This window comes from Sander vitreus, chromosome 4 (genome assembly GCF_031162955.1).
Source record: "Sander vitreus isolate 19-12246 chromosome 4, sanVit1, whole genome shotgun sequence".
In the NCBI taxonomy this organism is placed as follows: Eukaryota; Metazoa; Chordata; class Actinopteri; order Perciformes; family Percidae; genus Sander; species Sander vitreus.
Genome location: NC_135858.1, coordinates 14,693,953 through 14,711,239, shown reverse-complemented (window position 1 = coordinate 14,711,239; position 17,287 = coordinate 14,693,953). Strand labels below are relative to the sequence as shown.

Below are 17,287 nucleotides of genomic sequence, written 5' to 3'. Positions count from 1 at the left end.
GTGAGGCATGTCTGTGTGAGAGAGGGTTAACAAGACGAAGATGAGGAGAGTGATGGGGGTCTTTGTTGTTCCAGCTCTTTGGAAAGGAATGCTGCAGTGATGTCACGATTGCAGGAGGGAGCATGCCTGCTGATGACACAATCCCAGACCTCCCCAAACAGCCTAAATCTTCATTAAACCCTCTGAACCTCTTCACAGGTTCTACAGAATGACTTTTCAATTCACTCACCAACATCACAATATCATTTTTTTTACTTTAATTCTCAGTTTTTATGTACTTGGGTGAGCAGGAAAACAATGGAACTACGTAGAATGAAGGGAAAGGAACAGGAAGAAACACAGTAGATAGCAAAAACAATGACAATTGCATGTTCACAAATACAGTTGATGTTGATTTCTTAACTGGAAAAACTTCTCAGGGATAAATACTGTTCATTTCACCAAATACCTCAAGTAGGAGTAGGATTAGACTGCTTTGTGTTAAGGTTTAAGGAGTACTTCAGCAATCAAGTTGGGGGAAATGTGAGAGACAGAGGCTGAGATATTCCGACTTTTTAGTCCCTAGTATGGGTTTAGCTCCAAAAAAGCAGAATCCTACACTTCCCATAATGCAACTGGATAATGTCTTTTATTATGGTGCGTTTCAGTTGAACTGGGAAGTCAGAATTTCCAAGTTCCCAGTCGAAAATGTCAACTCAAACACACCCTGAAGTCGGATTTCCGACTCGGAAAGTCGGGAGAACCTCAACAATGGACATCACAATCCAACATGGCTTCTCTGAGCATCAACAGTAGTGAAAGCTGTATAAATATACTGTTTATTAGCACTTCTGTCTTACACACAGTACTGTCCATCTTATATCCGTAGATATGTTGCAACGATGTTTGTATGTGCTACATACAGCATAATGCGTTGTTATCAACTGGTATTGTTATCAATGGCTAACCTGGCTAGAGTGCCCCCACCCTGTTAACTATAATGTTTTCGACTTCCGAAAACTCTACAACTCCAGTTTGTAATGTAGGCTTTCTGTTAAAACTATTTAAATCTCAAGCACAAGCTGAGATAGCCCTAATGACATCACTATGACATTATCATTTTTTTCAAACTTTACAAAGCTCCATCTAAAGTCACAGGATTACATAATTTATAATAGATCAACCCGTTCTCACTCTGAACTCGTAAAATACGGACGTTTGGGCAGTGGCTGACAATGTCAGAAACAACGCAAAAAACACCCTTCAGCATGTGTGTAGAACGCACCAGGGAGAGCAGCAGCTACACTGCGTTTGAAGATGATGTAGCACTAAGAGTGACTTCGGTAACAAGTAGGCTAGTATGAAAACCCAAAATCAGCAGAGGGAGGTTGGTTGGGGTGGTGCATGGGTTAAACAACACAGGACTTTCACCCAGGAGAGCGGGAATTGTGTCCCGCGTGTCACGCTTCCTAAACCCAACCGTCCCGTTCTTCTTTTCCTAAACCCAACCGTCCCGTTCTTGTCCCGCGTGTCATGGAAACGTAAGCCCACCCACGACCATAACCTAACTGTGTCAAAAGTGACACCAATAGTCCCGACCAAGCGCGTTTAGATAAAGAACGTTTAGATATGACGCTAAAGGAGACTTTTAACGTCTATAACAACACCAAAGGCACCTGACCAAGTGTCCATATTTAACGCGATGGGGTGAGAATGTGTGGAATAGATTACACAACTGCTTTTACAGGCTGACAAGTACACCTCATGACGAGTGAACAGATCTCCATGTGTAATAATGGTGGAGTACCCCTTTAAAGTGACTATATGTTACTTTTGAATGTTTCTGAAACTGTGTAACTTTTCATCAACAGATTTAACAATTACGGGATTGTAAATGATTCAAAAACATCCCCGAATTGGTCCTCAGGTATGTCTATTTCATTCATAAAATAACTTTACAATGCGCAATGTGGTTGTACGCCACTAGCCTAGATTAAATTACGTCCCCCTTCTATTTAGCATGGATGTTTTATTCCTTTTAGTCCATGTTTGTGTTGTCCTACTATTTTCTCTTCCCTTGCCCCACTGTTCCTGTGTAAAGCGTCTTTGGGTTTCATGAAATGTGCTATATCAGTTATTACTACGTTGGTTGCTACAACAATCTCTTAATGCTTTGGCTCGTAACACAGTGGCAGTGATACCCGGTTTAGCTCACGATACATCCAGAGTAGGCTTAGTTACCGTACGACACACTTTTAATGCAACGATGCATCTGTGACTTATCTTATTGTAAATGAATGATTTTCAGACTGAGCAAAATATTCATTGCGACAATATAACCTCCCGGTAACACTTACTCAGTAATTTACAGTGGGTAATACAGCATTTTAAAGAAAAGATCTTTACGACGGGTGGGGTAAAAACACTACCGCTTTTGTCCAAAGCGGCCGCTATAATCGACACAAACTGAAATTTACATATAGCCACTTTAAAGGCATTTGATTCGGTCCGGGATCCCGAAGAGGGAAAAGTTACATAGTATGCCTTTAATTATTGTCAGTTGGCCATTGGTGCCACTGTGACATCCTGATGATTAGCATCTTAAAATGTACACACACCCTCCTGACCAATTCTCTGCTATTCATTAATGCATTTTGAGTGTTATTCATGAAGAAAGTGTTTGCCAAAGAATACCTCTTCAAAAATGTGTAGTTGTTGTGTAGCAATAGTAGAATTAATGTGTAAACAGTGCATAAAAGCATCTCAATTGCAGCAATGTGTAATTAAATACTTTATGCCACTGAAGATTGTTTTATATATTTAAAAATGCATTTTTTGACAAGCTTTCATCCTCTCCTGGTGGGGGTCTGTTTACACTGTTTACCTTTTATCAGCTTTCTGCTCATCTGTATTCTACTCATCATGACTTTATTAAATTGGGCTTGGTATAATTATGCTATGTTACTACAAAAAACATAATCTGCAATACAATATATTTTATAAACAGCTTGACAAGCACTTTTCATCTTTTGTCTTCCATTATATGAAGCATTGAAACATACAAACTCCTCATTCTTTCCTTCTGTTTAAAAAAAAAAAAAAAAAACTCAGTAACAAAAATTAAGCCCAAAATGTATGCCATAAAGTGTGGCCACAATAATCCTTTTATTGTTTTATCATCACATCTTGACATTTGAGGTAGTCTCTGGTATTTGACGTAGATTTTGGGTTCAACATCAGCTGTCAGCTGATGATGTTTTCATTGTTTTGTAACTGGAGCTCTGTTCATATTTTCTCAAGCTTGTGTCTTCTTCTTCCTAAAATGAAGCATGACAATTAAATGTAATTTTCACATATCTCAACATTACTAACAAATAACAGTTTTATACTAAATACAAAAAAAGTCATGTTGTAGAAATTGCAGCTTAAATGCAATGGTCAAATCACTGTGAGTGGAAGAGATGATTCACACAGACCTTTAACGCGGCTTTCAGCAGGTCCTGAGAGGGCAGCAGGCAGACTGCTTCACCCAGGAAAGGGATGAGGACGTGCAGGACGTCAGACCAGTCGCCCACCGTCAGCATGAGCACCAGTAAGGCTCCCATTCGCAGCAAGACAGTGTGCAGCAGGACATCTATGCCAGGCTGCTGCTGCTGCTGATTATCTGTGCAAAATGAAAAACAAAAAGTGACCCAGTAATGCTAAAAGATCTTTTGTGCCCAGAGCAGTATAATAATGTGATACCTGCTTGTTTTCTGAGATATGGGTTGTGTGTGTTTTTTTTTGTTTTTTTTTCATCATTGAGACAATCATTTGTAATGGCACTGTCTCACATGTATTTTCTTATTTAATATTTGTTGTTTTATTGTTCCCATTCTTCGGTGCATCACCTATGGCCTGCTTTTTATTTTTAGTGTTATTGTTACCATAGTCTCGCTTTGCCAGACCTTCCTCCACAGCGCTGCGGAGGAGAGTCTGGCTAGTCCACACAGCATTCCGGGATGGGAGAAAAACGTGCTCTGGTTTAATGGCATTTCTTTAACTAATCACAATCGTCATGGGTGGCGCTAAGGACCAGGAAAAGCCACAGTGCCGCTGCAAAATAGCCTCGGGAAGGAACTTGTTTTGGTAGAACGTGGATGTTTAAAAGTTGTTTTAGTCGTGAAACAGAAAACTCAGATTGGACAGATAGTCTAGCTAGCTGTCTAGATTTACCCTGCAGAGATCTGAGGAGCAGTTAACCATAGTCCTCATAAATCCACCAAAGTTTAGAATGCCAGCACAAAGAAAGAGGAAGGTAACTGGACGTCCGGCTGAAAAGAGTGAAATCCGGTAGAATTTCCGATGCAATGGGGCAACCCCGGAAGTGGAACGTTGTGGATATAGACTAGTGTTACCACACTATATGGGCAGAGGTGGAAAGTAACAAAATACATTTACTCACGTTACTGTATTGAGTAGTTTTGTTGTGTATTTTGTATTTTTCAAGTAGTTTTTAAAATAGGTAATTTAAAATACTTGATTACATTTTGAGTGAAGTATTGTATTTAACTACATTACAAATCCCATCCGCTACATGAGTAAAAAAAAAAAAAACTTTGACTAACGACAACCGAAAGGAAGAAAAAAAAATCGCGCCCGCAACCACTGCAGTGACGAATGATCAGCATCTAGGCTGCCTACCGGGCGCCAAATCTTTCTGTAGGAGATTGATAACGAGATGGAGGTGGATCAGGCGAGGGACGACGGTTCAGAGACTGTTTCAGTAGAAATGCTAGCTGAAACATTGAATTCTGCTGCCCAAAACGACGAAAATCCTTGGCCACATTTGAAAGACTGTTTTCATTTAAATTTAAGAGGGCCAATTGTATCTTCATGCAATGCCAGATGTGCCTGCCAGAGGTGACTGAACTGGCAGCATTCAATAACTCCACATCTAATCTGCAGAAGCATGTTTTGGTAAGTATTTGTGCATTGGTACTTCAAACGAAGTTTTCATGACTAATAGCAAATTGCCAATTAGCAAAACAACATGTTTCGTGGCATTGCTAATTTTTGTCTAGCACTAGCAACCCGTAGGTAAGACACTGGCTAAATCCCCCCGCCCCGTTTTATAGTTGTTTATTAAATGAATAAATGAACTACTTATTACTTTCACTTGAGTAATTTTTCAGATAGGTAATTTCACTTGTACTTGAGTAATATTTCATCAAAGTATTGGTATTTTTACTTGAGTACAATATTTTAGCACTTTTTCTACCTCTGTACTGTATATGGGTGATCAAACTAGTTATTCAGGTTATCTAATCTCATTTAAAAGTTTTCCTAAAGGACCATTTCATTCCCCAAATAGTTGATAGACAATCACCTTGAATGTAGACCACCAACATGGTGTAGCAGAGTGTCAGTGGAATCCAAAACTTTAGAGCATCCTTCTGGGACAGGAATTGGTCATAAATTGTACTGGTGTAAGCCACAGTTGCTAGAGCAAAGGCCAAGACAACCGCTCTTTGCAGTGAAGCCAGTATGGTGTGTCCAGAGGCCAGGAGGGTGATGCACTTCCCACAGTAACGCTCTCTGCTATGTAGTGGGTAAAGTCTGGCCACATGGCTCCACAGATTGTGGCCAACACTTGCCAGTGCCCAGCTGAGAGCAGCTGCCAGAAACAAGCTGAGGGAGCTGTGTGGAGCCCCCTTATGGAGGAAGTCAAGAGTACAGGTGAGGCCGCAACCCAGGGGAAACTGGCACTGGATCAGGAGTAGGTCTAAGCCTCTGCCATTGGCATCCTGGTTTCAGATAGGTTGCAGGTCAGTATTCGAAAGAGCTATACGTTTAACACTGAAAGTATACCCACTTTCAGTATAGACATAAAACAAGTCTAAATCAATGTGCTATCTGTGATAATGTGTTATCCATGATAACACATTGATTGATGAGAAACTCACCAGTCCTGCTGATGCCCAGACAGAAACAGCTCTGAGAGAAAACTCCAGCACTATCAGAGAGGAAACCCTTGAGTTTACCAGAGACAGGAGGACCGTCAGGGTCCAGAACTGGAGAGCTGTTGTCCAGTTCCCTCTCAGTTTGCTTTCAGTTTCAGTCTTGGAATCACTATGTGAAGGGAAAATAGAAAATGAAAACGACCGCACATAAAATAACGATATATTTTCTCCTCTTTTCATACAGTAGAAAAAACTCACCTGCATGTTTGAATGAAATGGTAAACTCTCATCAAATTGAACAGCACTGATATTCCACATGCACCCACAAGACCTTTGAAGCACAAATAACACAGCCAAAAAAACAAGTATGTAAAGAAACAGTTTCTAAGAATTTAGATTTTTTTTTGTATTGCCATGAAGAACTCACCTTTAAAAAAATGATCTGTTGGGTTTGAATCAAAAGACGTCCATTCAGAAGTTCCCAGGATGCAGGAGAAGGAAAAAAACATGTTCCTTGTAATATCTCAAGGACTAAAAGGTGCTACAATCTCTCACTCATGCTACTTCAATTTAAGAATCTGATCAGAAACTACAAGTCAGTTAATGTTGAATTGTGAGCTAAACCGTCACGTTGCCTTTATTTTCTCCTGCTGCTTAGGTCTGTGTGAGCTCCATGTTTAAGGTCCAAAGGTCAAATGTGATTGGAGTGTGGTTGTCAGTCTAATCATTTCCTGATGAAAGAGGCTGAAAGTCCTCTAAAAATTTTAGGCTTACAGAACAATCAGACACCTTTTAACTGTCTCTAAATAAAATCACACTTTTAAATGCTTTTTATACAAAAAAAATATTTATTATTATCCACTGCTGTTCAAAAATGTCTGTACATAAAAACCTTAGATCAATAAGTCAGTAAATTATGTTTTAAGGTGTGAAAAATCCCAGCAGCCACACAGGGCTACAAACATGGAATACAGAGATTATGTTTTAATAATCCAGACTTTTTCATCTCATCTCATCTCATCTGCATCTGCGTGTGTTGGCATCCATTGATATGGCTGCAAGCCACGTGGATCTTACTTCGCTCATTTCAGCTTTGCTGTGAGAGGACATATGAAAGCCCAAGACACTGCTTGTAAATTGATCAGTTGAGGTATTAAAGGTAAAACCTGATAGTTCAACAGCATTTTCATGCATTTGGTATTTGATAGGAACTCCTGATATTGAAATTAGAGCCTGTGCAACATGTGCCCACCTTCATCAAGTGCTTTAATGCTCATCAATCTGCTTTGCTTGAGACAGAGTGAGTCTCTTAATTGTTCTAAATACGCTTATTCTCTTTCTGATGGAGAGTTAGATGAGAAGATCAACCACTAATGTCTTTACAGTAAATAAGAAGCTACAGCCAGCGGCTGGTTAGCCTAGCTTAGCACAAAAACTGGAAACAGGGGGAAACAGTTAGCCTGGCTCTGTCCAAAAGTACAGAAATATAGTGCCACCTCATCGTGTTTATTTATCTTGATTTGCTATTTTATATTTGTTTGTTTGTCATTTTATATTTTACAATTTAAATTTGATATCTCTATTTGTCTGTTATTTAAACAGAGCTGCTAAACTGCGTTTCGTTGTTGTGAAACAATGACAATAAAGATCTATTCTAAAATCCACCTACCAGCACCTGCACAGCCCACAAAAAAAAGTGTGAAAACGACAATTTTCCGTTTTATGGACGGGAGTTATGTTATGTTTCTTGGCCTTTAGCAATTGACAACGGAGCCTCCAGGAAGTAACTGTCATGATTAACTCCTGTAAAGCAACAAACATTTTTACACTTCAGATATCTTTGTGTTAATTAGTGAGTTTCAGAGGTGCTGCTATGTGGATTGTATTACAGTTGGACAAAGCCAGGTTAGCTGTTTACGAACGAATAAGTGCATTTCCCAAACATTTGCTTTGAATTCAGTGTTGCATTAATTGGTGGACAACTTCAATAGTTGTGACTGAGTCCAGTCATGCGCAGGGATGTTTTAGCTCCTTCCCTGGCTCTGGGTGTTCTTCACTGTCTGTTGCCTCATCAGATCCCAGAACAGCATGCTGAGCACTGTGTGTGGGGCCAAGCGCACAAAGACAGGGCCCATGCCTTTATACAACCCTAGCAGGCCCTCAGCTTGGCACACCTTCAGCATACAATCAGAAAATCCATGGTACAGACGCCCCTAAAAGACACATAAGGAAAACAGTAAGTCATAGTACGTATTTACAGTAGCTAGAACACTTCTTACAAGAGTATTTTGTGCCATTACTGAGAGCAAGAACAGAGGTCACTTAAACTCACTTTACGAAACTCATCCACTGGCTGGTTGTAGAGCCGTGTACTAATGACGTCAAATGGTGTCATGCTAATCGCCACAGCGACTCCACTGATCATGGCGGCTATCAAAGCCGTAAGACAGCTGTTTGGACTAAACCACTGCAAGGAAAGAAATAAACTGATTATTGACTGAGGTTTGACTTTTGGCTGACAGTGTGATGGCAACTGTTCGGTTCCATGTGCGGAAAAAATGTCAGCCGTTTATCCCATCTACCTGGGAATGTGACACCCAGTCCTTGGCCGAGGTGAATGTTGCTAGTTGAGCAGCTGATCCCACCATGACTCGAGGCACTGCCCCATTCACACCCCTCCAAAGACCAATTAAACCGTCTCTTCTGTAGATGGTAACAAAGGCGTCAGACACTCCCTGAAATGGAAGAAAGCAAAGGCATTGGTGTGTTGGAAGTAGCAGCTAATGGCAGAGAGTATGTTTTCTATCATGTGTTGGTAGTATATAGGGATAGAAATGTATTTCTGATGGATAGGGTTACTAGCTCAAAGTAGTCTGCTTATAACAGTTATTATGATTAAACTACCAAACAGTACAATTAGTACTTGCCTTGCTGCTTATACTTTAATTTATCAGTAGTGACTAAATCAATAAAAAAGTATATAAAATAATGTATAAATATTATATAAAAAGTATATAATAATAAATAAATAAAAAGAATAAAACACTTCACTCTGCGTAATGAGGGCTTTTACTTTTGATACTTTTACTTTGAATTTTGAACGAATGACTTACTTATATTGAAGTATGTTCACTCTGTGGTATTGCTACTTTTACCCAAGTAAAAGCTCCAAGTACTTCTTCCATCACTGCTTTTACTTAAGTAAAGCATCTGAATACATATTTACTATGACCTAATTCCAGATAAAACAACTTATAAAAAGTTATTAACGTGTCTTACTTTGAACATGTCCGTCTTACCAGATGGTTATGCTGGTGGCCTACTGCTATGGCTTCCACAGTCTGAGCCTGCAGGTGGGTCTTCACCTATAGAGAGAAAAGTTAATCTAAGTACAGACAAAACCAGACTTGTTGTTACTAAGTGGGATAATGTCTGAGCCAGATGCCAGGATGAGTTAATAAACAATGACAGGTAACTTTGCTAATGTTGACCAGGTATGAGTCACATTACACAAACTTGTTACCAGGAACTTGTCTTAACAAATTCCTCAGTGATTCATTTGCACCAAACCTTAAGGATCAAACAGCAGCGAGAGCATGCACAAAACCAAGAAGCCTCTCTGGTCAATCTCATACAGAGTGACAATAAAATAACCTTCAGCAAATCTTCCTTCACTCACACTGCCAACAGTACACTACACAGCAAAGAGCCACAAGATACTGTATATTTTTGGCAGCAGTGGGTAGGTTGAAGTAAAGTTCATGGTATTTTTAGTGACCTAGATATAGACAAACACGGTTAGATGGTTTTAAATGCACTGAATGACAGCTGAGGCAGAAAAACAACAACACTACTCCTGGCATATAAAAAGGGACATGTAGAGGACATTAATACTTTCAATTAAATATTGTATATACTATTTGGTAAATCTTGTATATACTATTGTAATCTGTCTGTCTGTCAGTAACCGATGTGTATTGTCCCAAACAGGACTCTCTTGAGAATGAGACCTTGTATTTCAATGAGATTACCTGTATAAATAAAGGTTAAATAAAATAAGATAAAACAAAATAAATTGTGCTGTAAATTAAGAGACAGTGACATTTGAGACAGGTGTGAATGTCAAAACATGAGTCTCGCCTGGTGGTTGTTTGGGACCTGGATGTGGACAGTGAAAAGATGTATTACTCGTCCATGTGGGGTGTGGTTAAGACAGCTTAAGATCATTGTTTTATCTTGTGTTCTTTCAAAACTAGATGCCATGAAATTAGACGTCATCTGTGACTCACCTGACTCTACCACACCCACCCATGTAATGTCACTTTGCGTGCTGGATAAAAATAGCCTTTGAAACTGAGCTGGTTCACTTCCCTGCTTCTGATTGTGATGAATTACAATACTGTTATTCGAGCCAAATGCTATGGGTTGGAAATGTCACGTTTAAATTGAAGTTTTCCAATTTAGTTTCTTTTATTTCATTAGAAGTGTGACTCCACCCCCCCCATTTATTTCACACAGTTAGGAAGTTGCTGCCTTCCATCTTTTCCCTTTAAACTCCCTTTAGTAACTTTCCTGTTTATATTTCCCTTTAGTGACGCTAAAGAGTTATTGTTAAAGGATAGGTTGTACAACAATGTGGACAACACATGTCCATATGTACATTGAATAAATTATTGGTCGCTGTAATGTTTCCACCTGTCCATACTGGTCTTGAAAAGATCCCTTCTAAGGCGATTTAAAAACACAAATCAAGTTAGCATCTTCCATATTTACAGTCTTTTTTACAGCATCCAAAAACTATTTTAATAAACATATGGGTAAGTGAGCGTGTGAGTGAATGTGAACTGTAGAAACGTACCGTAAGTACGTCCGCTTATGAGTGCTGACAGATATGAATGAACGATGAACACCTCTTACTTTACAATGTTGCACAAGCTTTGTAGTGTGTAAATTAACAATGTAATCTAAGGATTCAATAGTGCCTGTCGCCAATCTGTTTACAAAGCCAACCTATGTATTATGTATTATGTATATTATGTTATGATACAGACACACCATGTGCAAACATGATCTGATTTCTGGTCATCAGACAGATGATGACCAGTGTGTTGGCGTTATTCAAACAGTGTGGTCTGTTAGTGTTACTCTGAAACCTTTTGCATAATACATCTGAAGCTTACCAGAGAAGACAATTACCCATATCATCTTTCCCTTGTCTTCTTTATGTCAGCTGTTTGGCTGTTAATTATTAACTTTCTTGGTTTTATTTAACGTGTGTGTGTGAGGCAACATTATGCTAAAACAGTAACATAACAGAATAAATTATGACACAAATCACATAGTTGTGACTGTGATCTTTTGGACATATACAGTAACTGGCAACTACAAATGGCTTGTAACACCTACTGATTTAATAAAAAATAAAACTATAAAGCTGACCTATAATGACCAATACAGGCTAGGAACCCATCAAGCAATCACTATATATATATATATATATATATATATATATATATATATATATATATATATATATATATATATATATATATATATATATATATATATATATATATATATATATATGTATGTGTGTGATGTGTGTGTGTGTGTGTGTGTGTGTGTGTGTGTGTGTGTGTGTGTGTGTGTGTATTTGCTCTTTTCATGCCAAATACTGTGCATCTTTACCTCTTCAGGCCTCTACAAACTATTAAACGTTAAACAGTCTGAAGAGGGTAAAAATCACTTGGGTTAAAATGAACTGCTCATATACATGTACCCTGTGATGAAGGCTCACAAGCAAAACAATATGGGGAGCCACTGTGATAAACCTACCAGGTAGGCAGGAGAGGCAATCAAGGCACCCAGCGCCCCGACCCCTGCCCCTGAGAGCAGACTCCCCCCGTGGAACGAGGTGATACCCAGAGCTTCACAATAGGAGTAGGAGCCCAGCCTCACACTGTTCATCACACCCTGGTAAATCAGCCCGACTGAGAGCCCCTTCTGCAGGCCCCGGAGCCCATCTGTGCGGCCCACCACCCAGAGGGCCTGCAGAACTCCATGATAGTGTCTCTGGTAGGACCCCCGTGCACGCAGCTCTCCCTGAAGCTGCAGACGGGTCTTTACAACCTCCAGGGGATTGGTGAACACGCAGGCCGCGCAGCAGGAAAGAGCTCCCAGGACAAAGTCCAGAGGAGGCCAGACAGCTGCAGAGGGAGGTGAGGCGCCGAGGACGCCGCCAGTGGATGCCATCCTGGAAGGCTGGGCACCAAACACAGATTCTTCTGGTGAAGTCTTCAACAGCTGAGCACTGCTCATCCCTGAGGAGTGTTTCTTAGTCCTTGTGATGACTTGTACCCCTTGTGTCAGTTTGTTAGGGAACAAGAATAGTGTGTTGTACTTGGTACAGAACAGTGAAGTCAGAAACAAATGCTATCAGCTGTTGTGATAACTCATCTAATATCTTTTGTCATGTTTTTCCTGTGACACTGCAGGTCAATGCGCCTCTTTGGTGTCCTGCATTTATTTTCTGTCAGTCTGTTCAAAAGAGGCATCATCTGCAAGAGAATGTATTCATTTTGAAGTTAACAACTTTTACATTGTGAGGTTCAGGTGTGTTTACAAAGGCTCAGCCATACATATGAGGACAGAGGGTGTTTGTGAGTCAAGAGAAAGACTGCGAGGAGTCCTCTTGGAATGGAAACATTCAGGTTTTAGCTCACATAATAAGACATATTACAAACCAAACCTGCTGTTTAACTCTCTAAACGTGCAGCATGTGAAACACTACATATGGAAAAACACAGATAGAACACCTTTAAGAGCAGACATTCTCTCTCACACTCACACACACACACACACACACACACACACACACACACACACACACACACACACACACACACACACACACACACACACACGATCATCCAGCACTAACAAGACACATACCACCCGAGTCACATTCATTCAAAGCAACATGCAAATACACAAACAAGCACAGTACAAGTACCAGAGGCAAACACACTCAAAAAGAAAACTCCTCTCATGTGCCTTTTGAAAAGTTAGAAAATCCATCTTGAATGTGGTTACTTCATTCATAAACTCACAGTGTTTGGTGATCATGTGCAGCTCCATTTTTCCTCTCTTGCCCATCATTGTAAACATGTGTCCTCAGCACATTCATTGTCAAAGTCTCCTCCCATTGACTCTTACCAGAGCCAATACAGTTTGAGTCATCTCTACCACATCGTCATATGCCCTATTCTGCACCAATCAAATGGCTCTAAACTCTAAACTTCCCCCAGCTCTGGTCCTATAGGAGCTGTCTGGGTAAAAGGTTATTGTTGGTCAAAGAGGGGGTGGAGTGTCTGAGGCAAAGGAGATCAAAGATACACATGCTGATTAAGAACGGTGTTAAGATAGTGTTGATGATCTCAGAAAGAAAACAAACAAACCTGATCTCTGTTTTACCTTCTGCACCCTGATTAAATGAATTATGTTCTCATAGGAACAACTGTTTTAGAGACATGTTGAACATACATATAGATTTAACAGGGAAAAACTATTTGGTAGATCGGTTAAAATCATCTGTTGTGTAATGTGTTAGCTATAAATTAGATTTGGAAAAACTGATGCTACTTTTTGAGATGACTCATCTAATGTGGCCTTTTCTTTATGTGCTGTATGCAAAGGGGCCACTAGAGGGAGATTTTCTACAGCTCTTCAAAGTACAAACCCTTAGATATGACTCCCGATGCCTCTTAATGAATCAATCAAATTCAACAATAAGAGTTCATACTTGATATTGAAAACAAGAGCGTACAAAAACAATCTCACTACAAGGGTCAATGTGAAGCAATTCAGGAGCTCTTGATAGTTTTACACAATGTTCCTCAGCAGATGGAGTTGTTGAGCACTTCGAAGACTCCTTATGGAAGCAAAGAAGAGCAGCGACCCTCCGACGTTTCTGGCTCTATTGACACCAAACTTCAGGAACTTCATCTCCAGACTATCTTCCACAAATGTCCCATCCAGATTTTATATATCAAAAATTGAGCCCACAGTGCATTAAAACATTTTACTTCATACAGTAGTGTAAACAAATACTGTAATTTCTTGAAAACTAAATCTATGATGTATGGAAAAACATTGTGAGGTCACTGTAGATTTAATGTGCAACATTTTCAGAAAGAAAGATCTCAAAAAGGTGAATAAAAAAAAAAAAGTGTAAATCGTATCCTTATCTACGCCATTGCAGTCATTGCAAAATAGAGCATCTTTAACATGGGCGTAAATCTGATCTAACAGTAGGGGGGGACAATAAACATAACATTTCTGAAGAGCAATTTTTTAAGGGGACACAAATAATACAGCCACAATTATACTCGTAGAGGACGTGTACACAGAGGAAAGCCTCAATACTATCATTAGTGTAGCATGGAGACTGTACCATTATTCTTCTTTTCAGTGTTTCTCTTGATTCAATAAAAAAGCTGACTAAATTGACTGAAATATTCTTCTTTAAAACCATGTATTTATTTTTAAGTTGTTTATAATCAAGCCACAAAAATACCTTAAAACATAATGACTTATTTTGAAAAAGTGTCCCCATATAAAAGAAATGCAATCCTTTTGTACACTTGTTATATTAGCTGATCATAATGTAAATTAGTGAGCCACTGGTAAAGCTCATCTGCTCACCATGACAGCCACACACCTCCAAAACTATGAACTGAGCTCAACACATTTACCTGAGACTCTACACCTGACTGTCCCTGGTATCCCTGAGACTCTACACCTGTCTGTCCCTGGTCTCCCTGTTCCTCAGGTCTTTCTGTCTCCTTTGCCTGTGACATAGTGACGTTAGTATTTCCATAAGCACCCATTCTTATAAAGATGTTACCAAATTGTCTTGATATGAGGACTTATTGTACTTACTTGGCGTTTTGGTGTAGGCCTACTGAAAAAGGATCTTATGTCTGTTTTTCTTTTCTCTGTCATGTTATTTTCTTCTGGGACAGAGGATATATATTTAACTGATCAGCCACTTAATTTCATATCGAGCAAAACACAACTTTAGATCTTCAATATTAACCCTAATGTCAGTTCACACACATAACGTTAGGCTTAGCGCCGTGGTAACGTTAGTTGTAGTGGGTGCATTTATATCCAACAAGCTATAAGCTAGGTAACGTTACATTATATTACACTAACATAGCGAACTTTTTTGTCATGACTAATTCATTAATTACTCAGTATCATTTCTATTTGAGAAAAGAAAAATCCGATGTTTAATGTGAATAAAACAGCCTTGAACCGTCTACTTAATACATTCCTGTCACTACCCGATGTGACTGAGTCTACCGCAGATCCTACAGCAGGCAGTGGACCAAACCACTGTGAGGCAAGGGAGGGGGGACTCAAAATGTTTTTAAACTTAAAAAACATTTTTTGGGGTTTGTATTGTTTTACTGCTTACACAGATATTTATTAAGTATACATCATTATGTTATTTACAATACACAGCATTTTCTATGGGGGGACAACCCTTAGATAGGGGGGGGGTCCTGACCCCCCCCCCGACCCCCATAGGATTTATGCCCTTGATCTTTAAACATCAATTTGTCATTAATTGATCTTTGTGAAAATAAATCAAAGGCATCTCTATGTTGTCTAAACAAAGTGCACAAATTCTCAGAATTGTCAAGTGAGTAGTAAAAATTCTGCATTTATGCCGTCCTGCCCATTGTCCACTTTTTGTCATCACCCAGATAATAGCTCTCTCAGATCAGCACCTGCCTACAATGACAAAAGTTCTGAGTTTGAATGTGTTGCAAGATGATCATACTAAACTTAGCACAAAAAGTAAGGAAACGTGTGTTTGGTAGACTATTTCTCTGTGGTAACAATGCTTTTTGGCAATAAATCGTATACCGTTGGAAAGCCTGTTTAGTTCCCTTTCAAATGGTGCCCCATTTGAAAGGAACATGCATTTGTGGGATAAGCAGCAGTGCTGAGTATGTGGGTTGCGCCCATGAAAAATTTGCCAAATCTTCTCTACCAATGCCAAACAGGTTATTCTGCCATTAACTCATTTGGTGTTTGGTGGATTGGATGATTGAAGTCTGAAGAAACAAGACATATTGGCAATTTAACAATTTATTCATTTCACAAACAGGAGCCTCAGTAGCGTGTGGAAGAATCATACACAGCCACAACAGCCTGGAACCTCCTCCTCATGCTGGTCACCAGCCTGGTCACACACTGCTGTGGGATGGCATCCCATTCTTCAACCAGCATTTGTCGCTAGTCAGCCAACGTGGTTGCGTTGGTCACTCTGGTACCAACAGCACACCCAAGCTGATCCCACAAGTGTTCAATGGGGAGTCCACTCCCACATTCTGGAGGTAGTCTCTGATAAACCCCGCCCTGTGGGGGCGAGCGTTGTCATCTTGGAGGATAGAGTTCGGTCCCAGACTGTGGAGATATGGGATTGCCACTGGTTGTAGAATCTCATCTCTATATCTCTCTGCATTGAGATTGCCTCCAATGACGACAAGCCTCAAAACAAGTGTCAATAGCAACAGCAAAATAACCTATTTGGCAATGGCAGAGAAGATTTGGCAACTTTTTCATGGGCGCAACCCACATACTCAATCATCCCACAAATGCATATTCCTTACAAATGGGGCACCATTTGAAAGGGAACTAAACAGGCTTTCCAACAGTATAAGATGTATTGCCAAAAAGCATTGTTACCACAGAGAAATAATCTACCAAACACAAATTTCCTTACTTTTTGTGCTAAGTTTATATCTAATCAGGCATTGTGCTGCGGACAACTGCCCTGCATGTTTTAGATGTGTTTCTCCATCAACACACCTGATTCAAATTAACGTTCAGTTCCAGTTAAGTAAAGTCATGTTATTAAGTCACCCCGGCTTGACTTAATAAAATAAATTGCAGATATCTCTATGTTGTCTAGACAAAGTATACAAATTCTCAGAATGTTATAGTGATTAATTTTTGACCATTTAAAATCCTGCATTTTCATGCTGTATTGCACACATGCCAAGTCAGGCATTGTGCTGTGGACACCTTCCCTGCATGATTTAGATGTGTTTCTGCATTAACACACCGGTCTGAAATGATCAGCTCATTAGTTTGTGTCCTAGGTTAACATAGTGTACTCTGGCATTATGCTGTGGGGAATGGAGACACATAAAATCATATTTTAAATTTCAGAAGCTCCTTGGGCATACTCAACGTGATGAGCAGGAATGTCTCGTCTGTTTGGCACTTCTGCTGACAGATCCCTCATGTATTTGCCATTTTTCCTCTTCTCCATCCCCCGCATTTTCCTT

General features: G+C 39.7%; 2 protein-coding genes across 2 annotated transcripts; both read right to left on the bottom strand.

Moving 5' to 3' along the window:
* Positions 1 to 273: 273 nt before the first annotated feature.
* Positions 274 to 6,211, bottom strand: LOC144516085 (transmembrane protein 82-like). Its single transcript, XM_078247291.1, has 5 exons — positions 6,180 to 6,211; positions 5,925 to 6,090; positions 5,348 to 5,765; positions 3,456 to 3,643; positions 274 to 3,296 (listed from the first exon to the last, which is right to left on the bottom strand). The coding sequence occupies exons 1-5, from the start codon at positions 6,209 to 6,211 to the stop codon at positions 3,216 to 3,218; spliced, it is 885 nt and encodes a 294-aa protein (XP_078103417.1). The 3' UTR covers positions 274 to 3,215.
* Positions 6,212 to 6,745: 534 nt separating this feature from the next.
* slc25a34 (solute carrier family 25 member 34) lies at positions 6,746 to 13,118 on the bottom strand. The gene is made up of 6 exons (XM_078248556.1): positions 13,031 to 13,118; positions 11,757 to 12,478; positions 9,221 to 9,286; positions 8,504 to 8,656; positions 8,254 to 8,388; positions 6,746 to 8,134 (listed from the first exon to the last, which is right to left on the bottom strand). The coding sequence occupies exons 2-6, from the start codon at positions 12,237 to 12,239 to the stop codon at positions 7,946 to 7,948; spliced, it is 1,026 nt and encodes a 341-aa protein (XP_078104682.1). The 5' UTR covers positions 12,240 to 12,478; positions 13,031 to 13,118; the 3' UTR covers positions 6,746 to 7,945.
* Between the last annotated feature and the right edge of the window lie 4,169 nt (positions 13,119 to 17,287).

Excerpts from the sequence above, each read along its gene's own strand:
- LOC144516085 (XM_078247291.1), bottom strand. The coding sequence starts at position 6,211 with ATGAGAGTTTACCATTTCATTCAAACATGCAG. Across the intron at positions 6,091-6,179 it reads CATTTCATTCAAACATGCAG|TGATTCCAAGACTGAAACTG; the intron begins GTGAGTTTTTTC and ends CCCTTCACATAG. Across the intron at positions 3,644-5,347 it reads GTTGGTGGTCTACATTCAAG|ATAATCAGCAGCAGCAGCAG; the intron begins GTGATTGTCTAT and ends CATTTTGCACAG.
- slc25a34 (XM_078248556.1), bottom strand. The coding sequence starts at position 12,239 with ATGAGCAGTGCTCAGCTGTTGAAGACTTCACCAGAAGAATCTGTGTTT. Across the intron at positions 9,287-11,756 it reads TTGCCTCTCCTGCCTACCTG|GTGAAGACCCACCTGCAGGC; the intron begins GTAGGTTTATCA and ends TTCTCTCTATAG. Across the intron at positions 8,389-8,503 it reads ACTGGGTGTCACATTCCCAG|TGGTTTAGTCCAAACAGCTG; the intron begins GTAGATGGGATA and ends CTTTCCTTGCAG.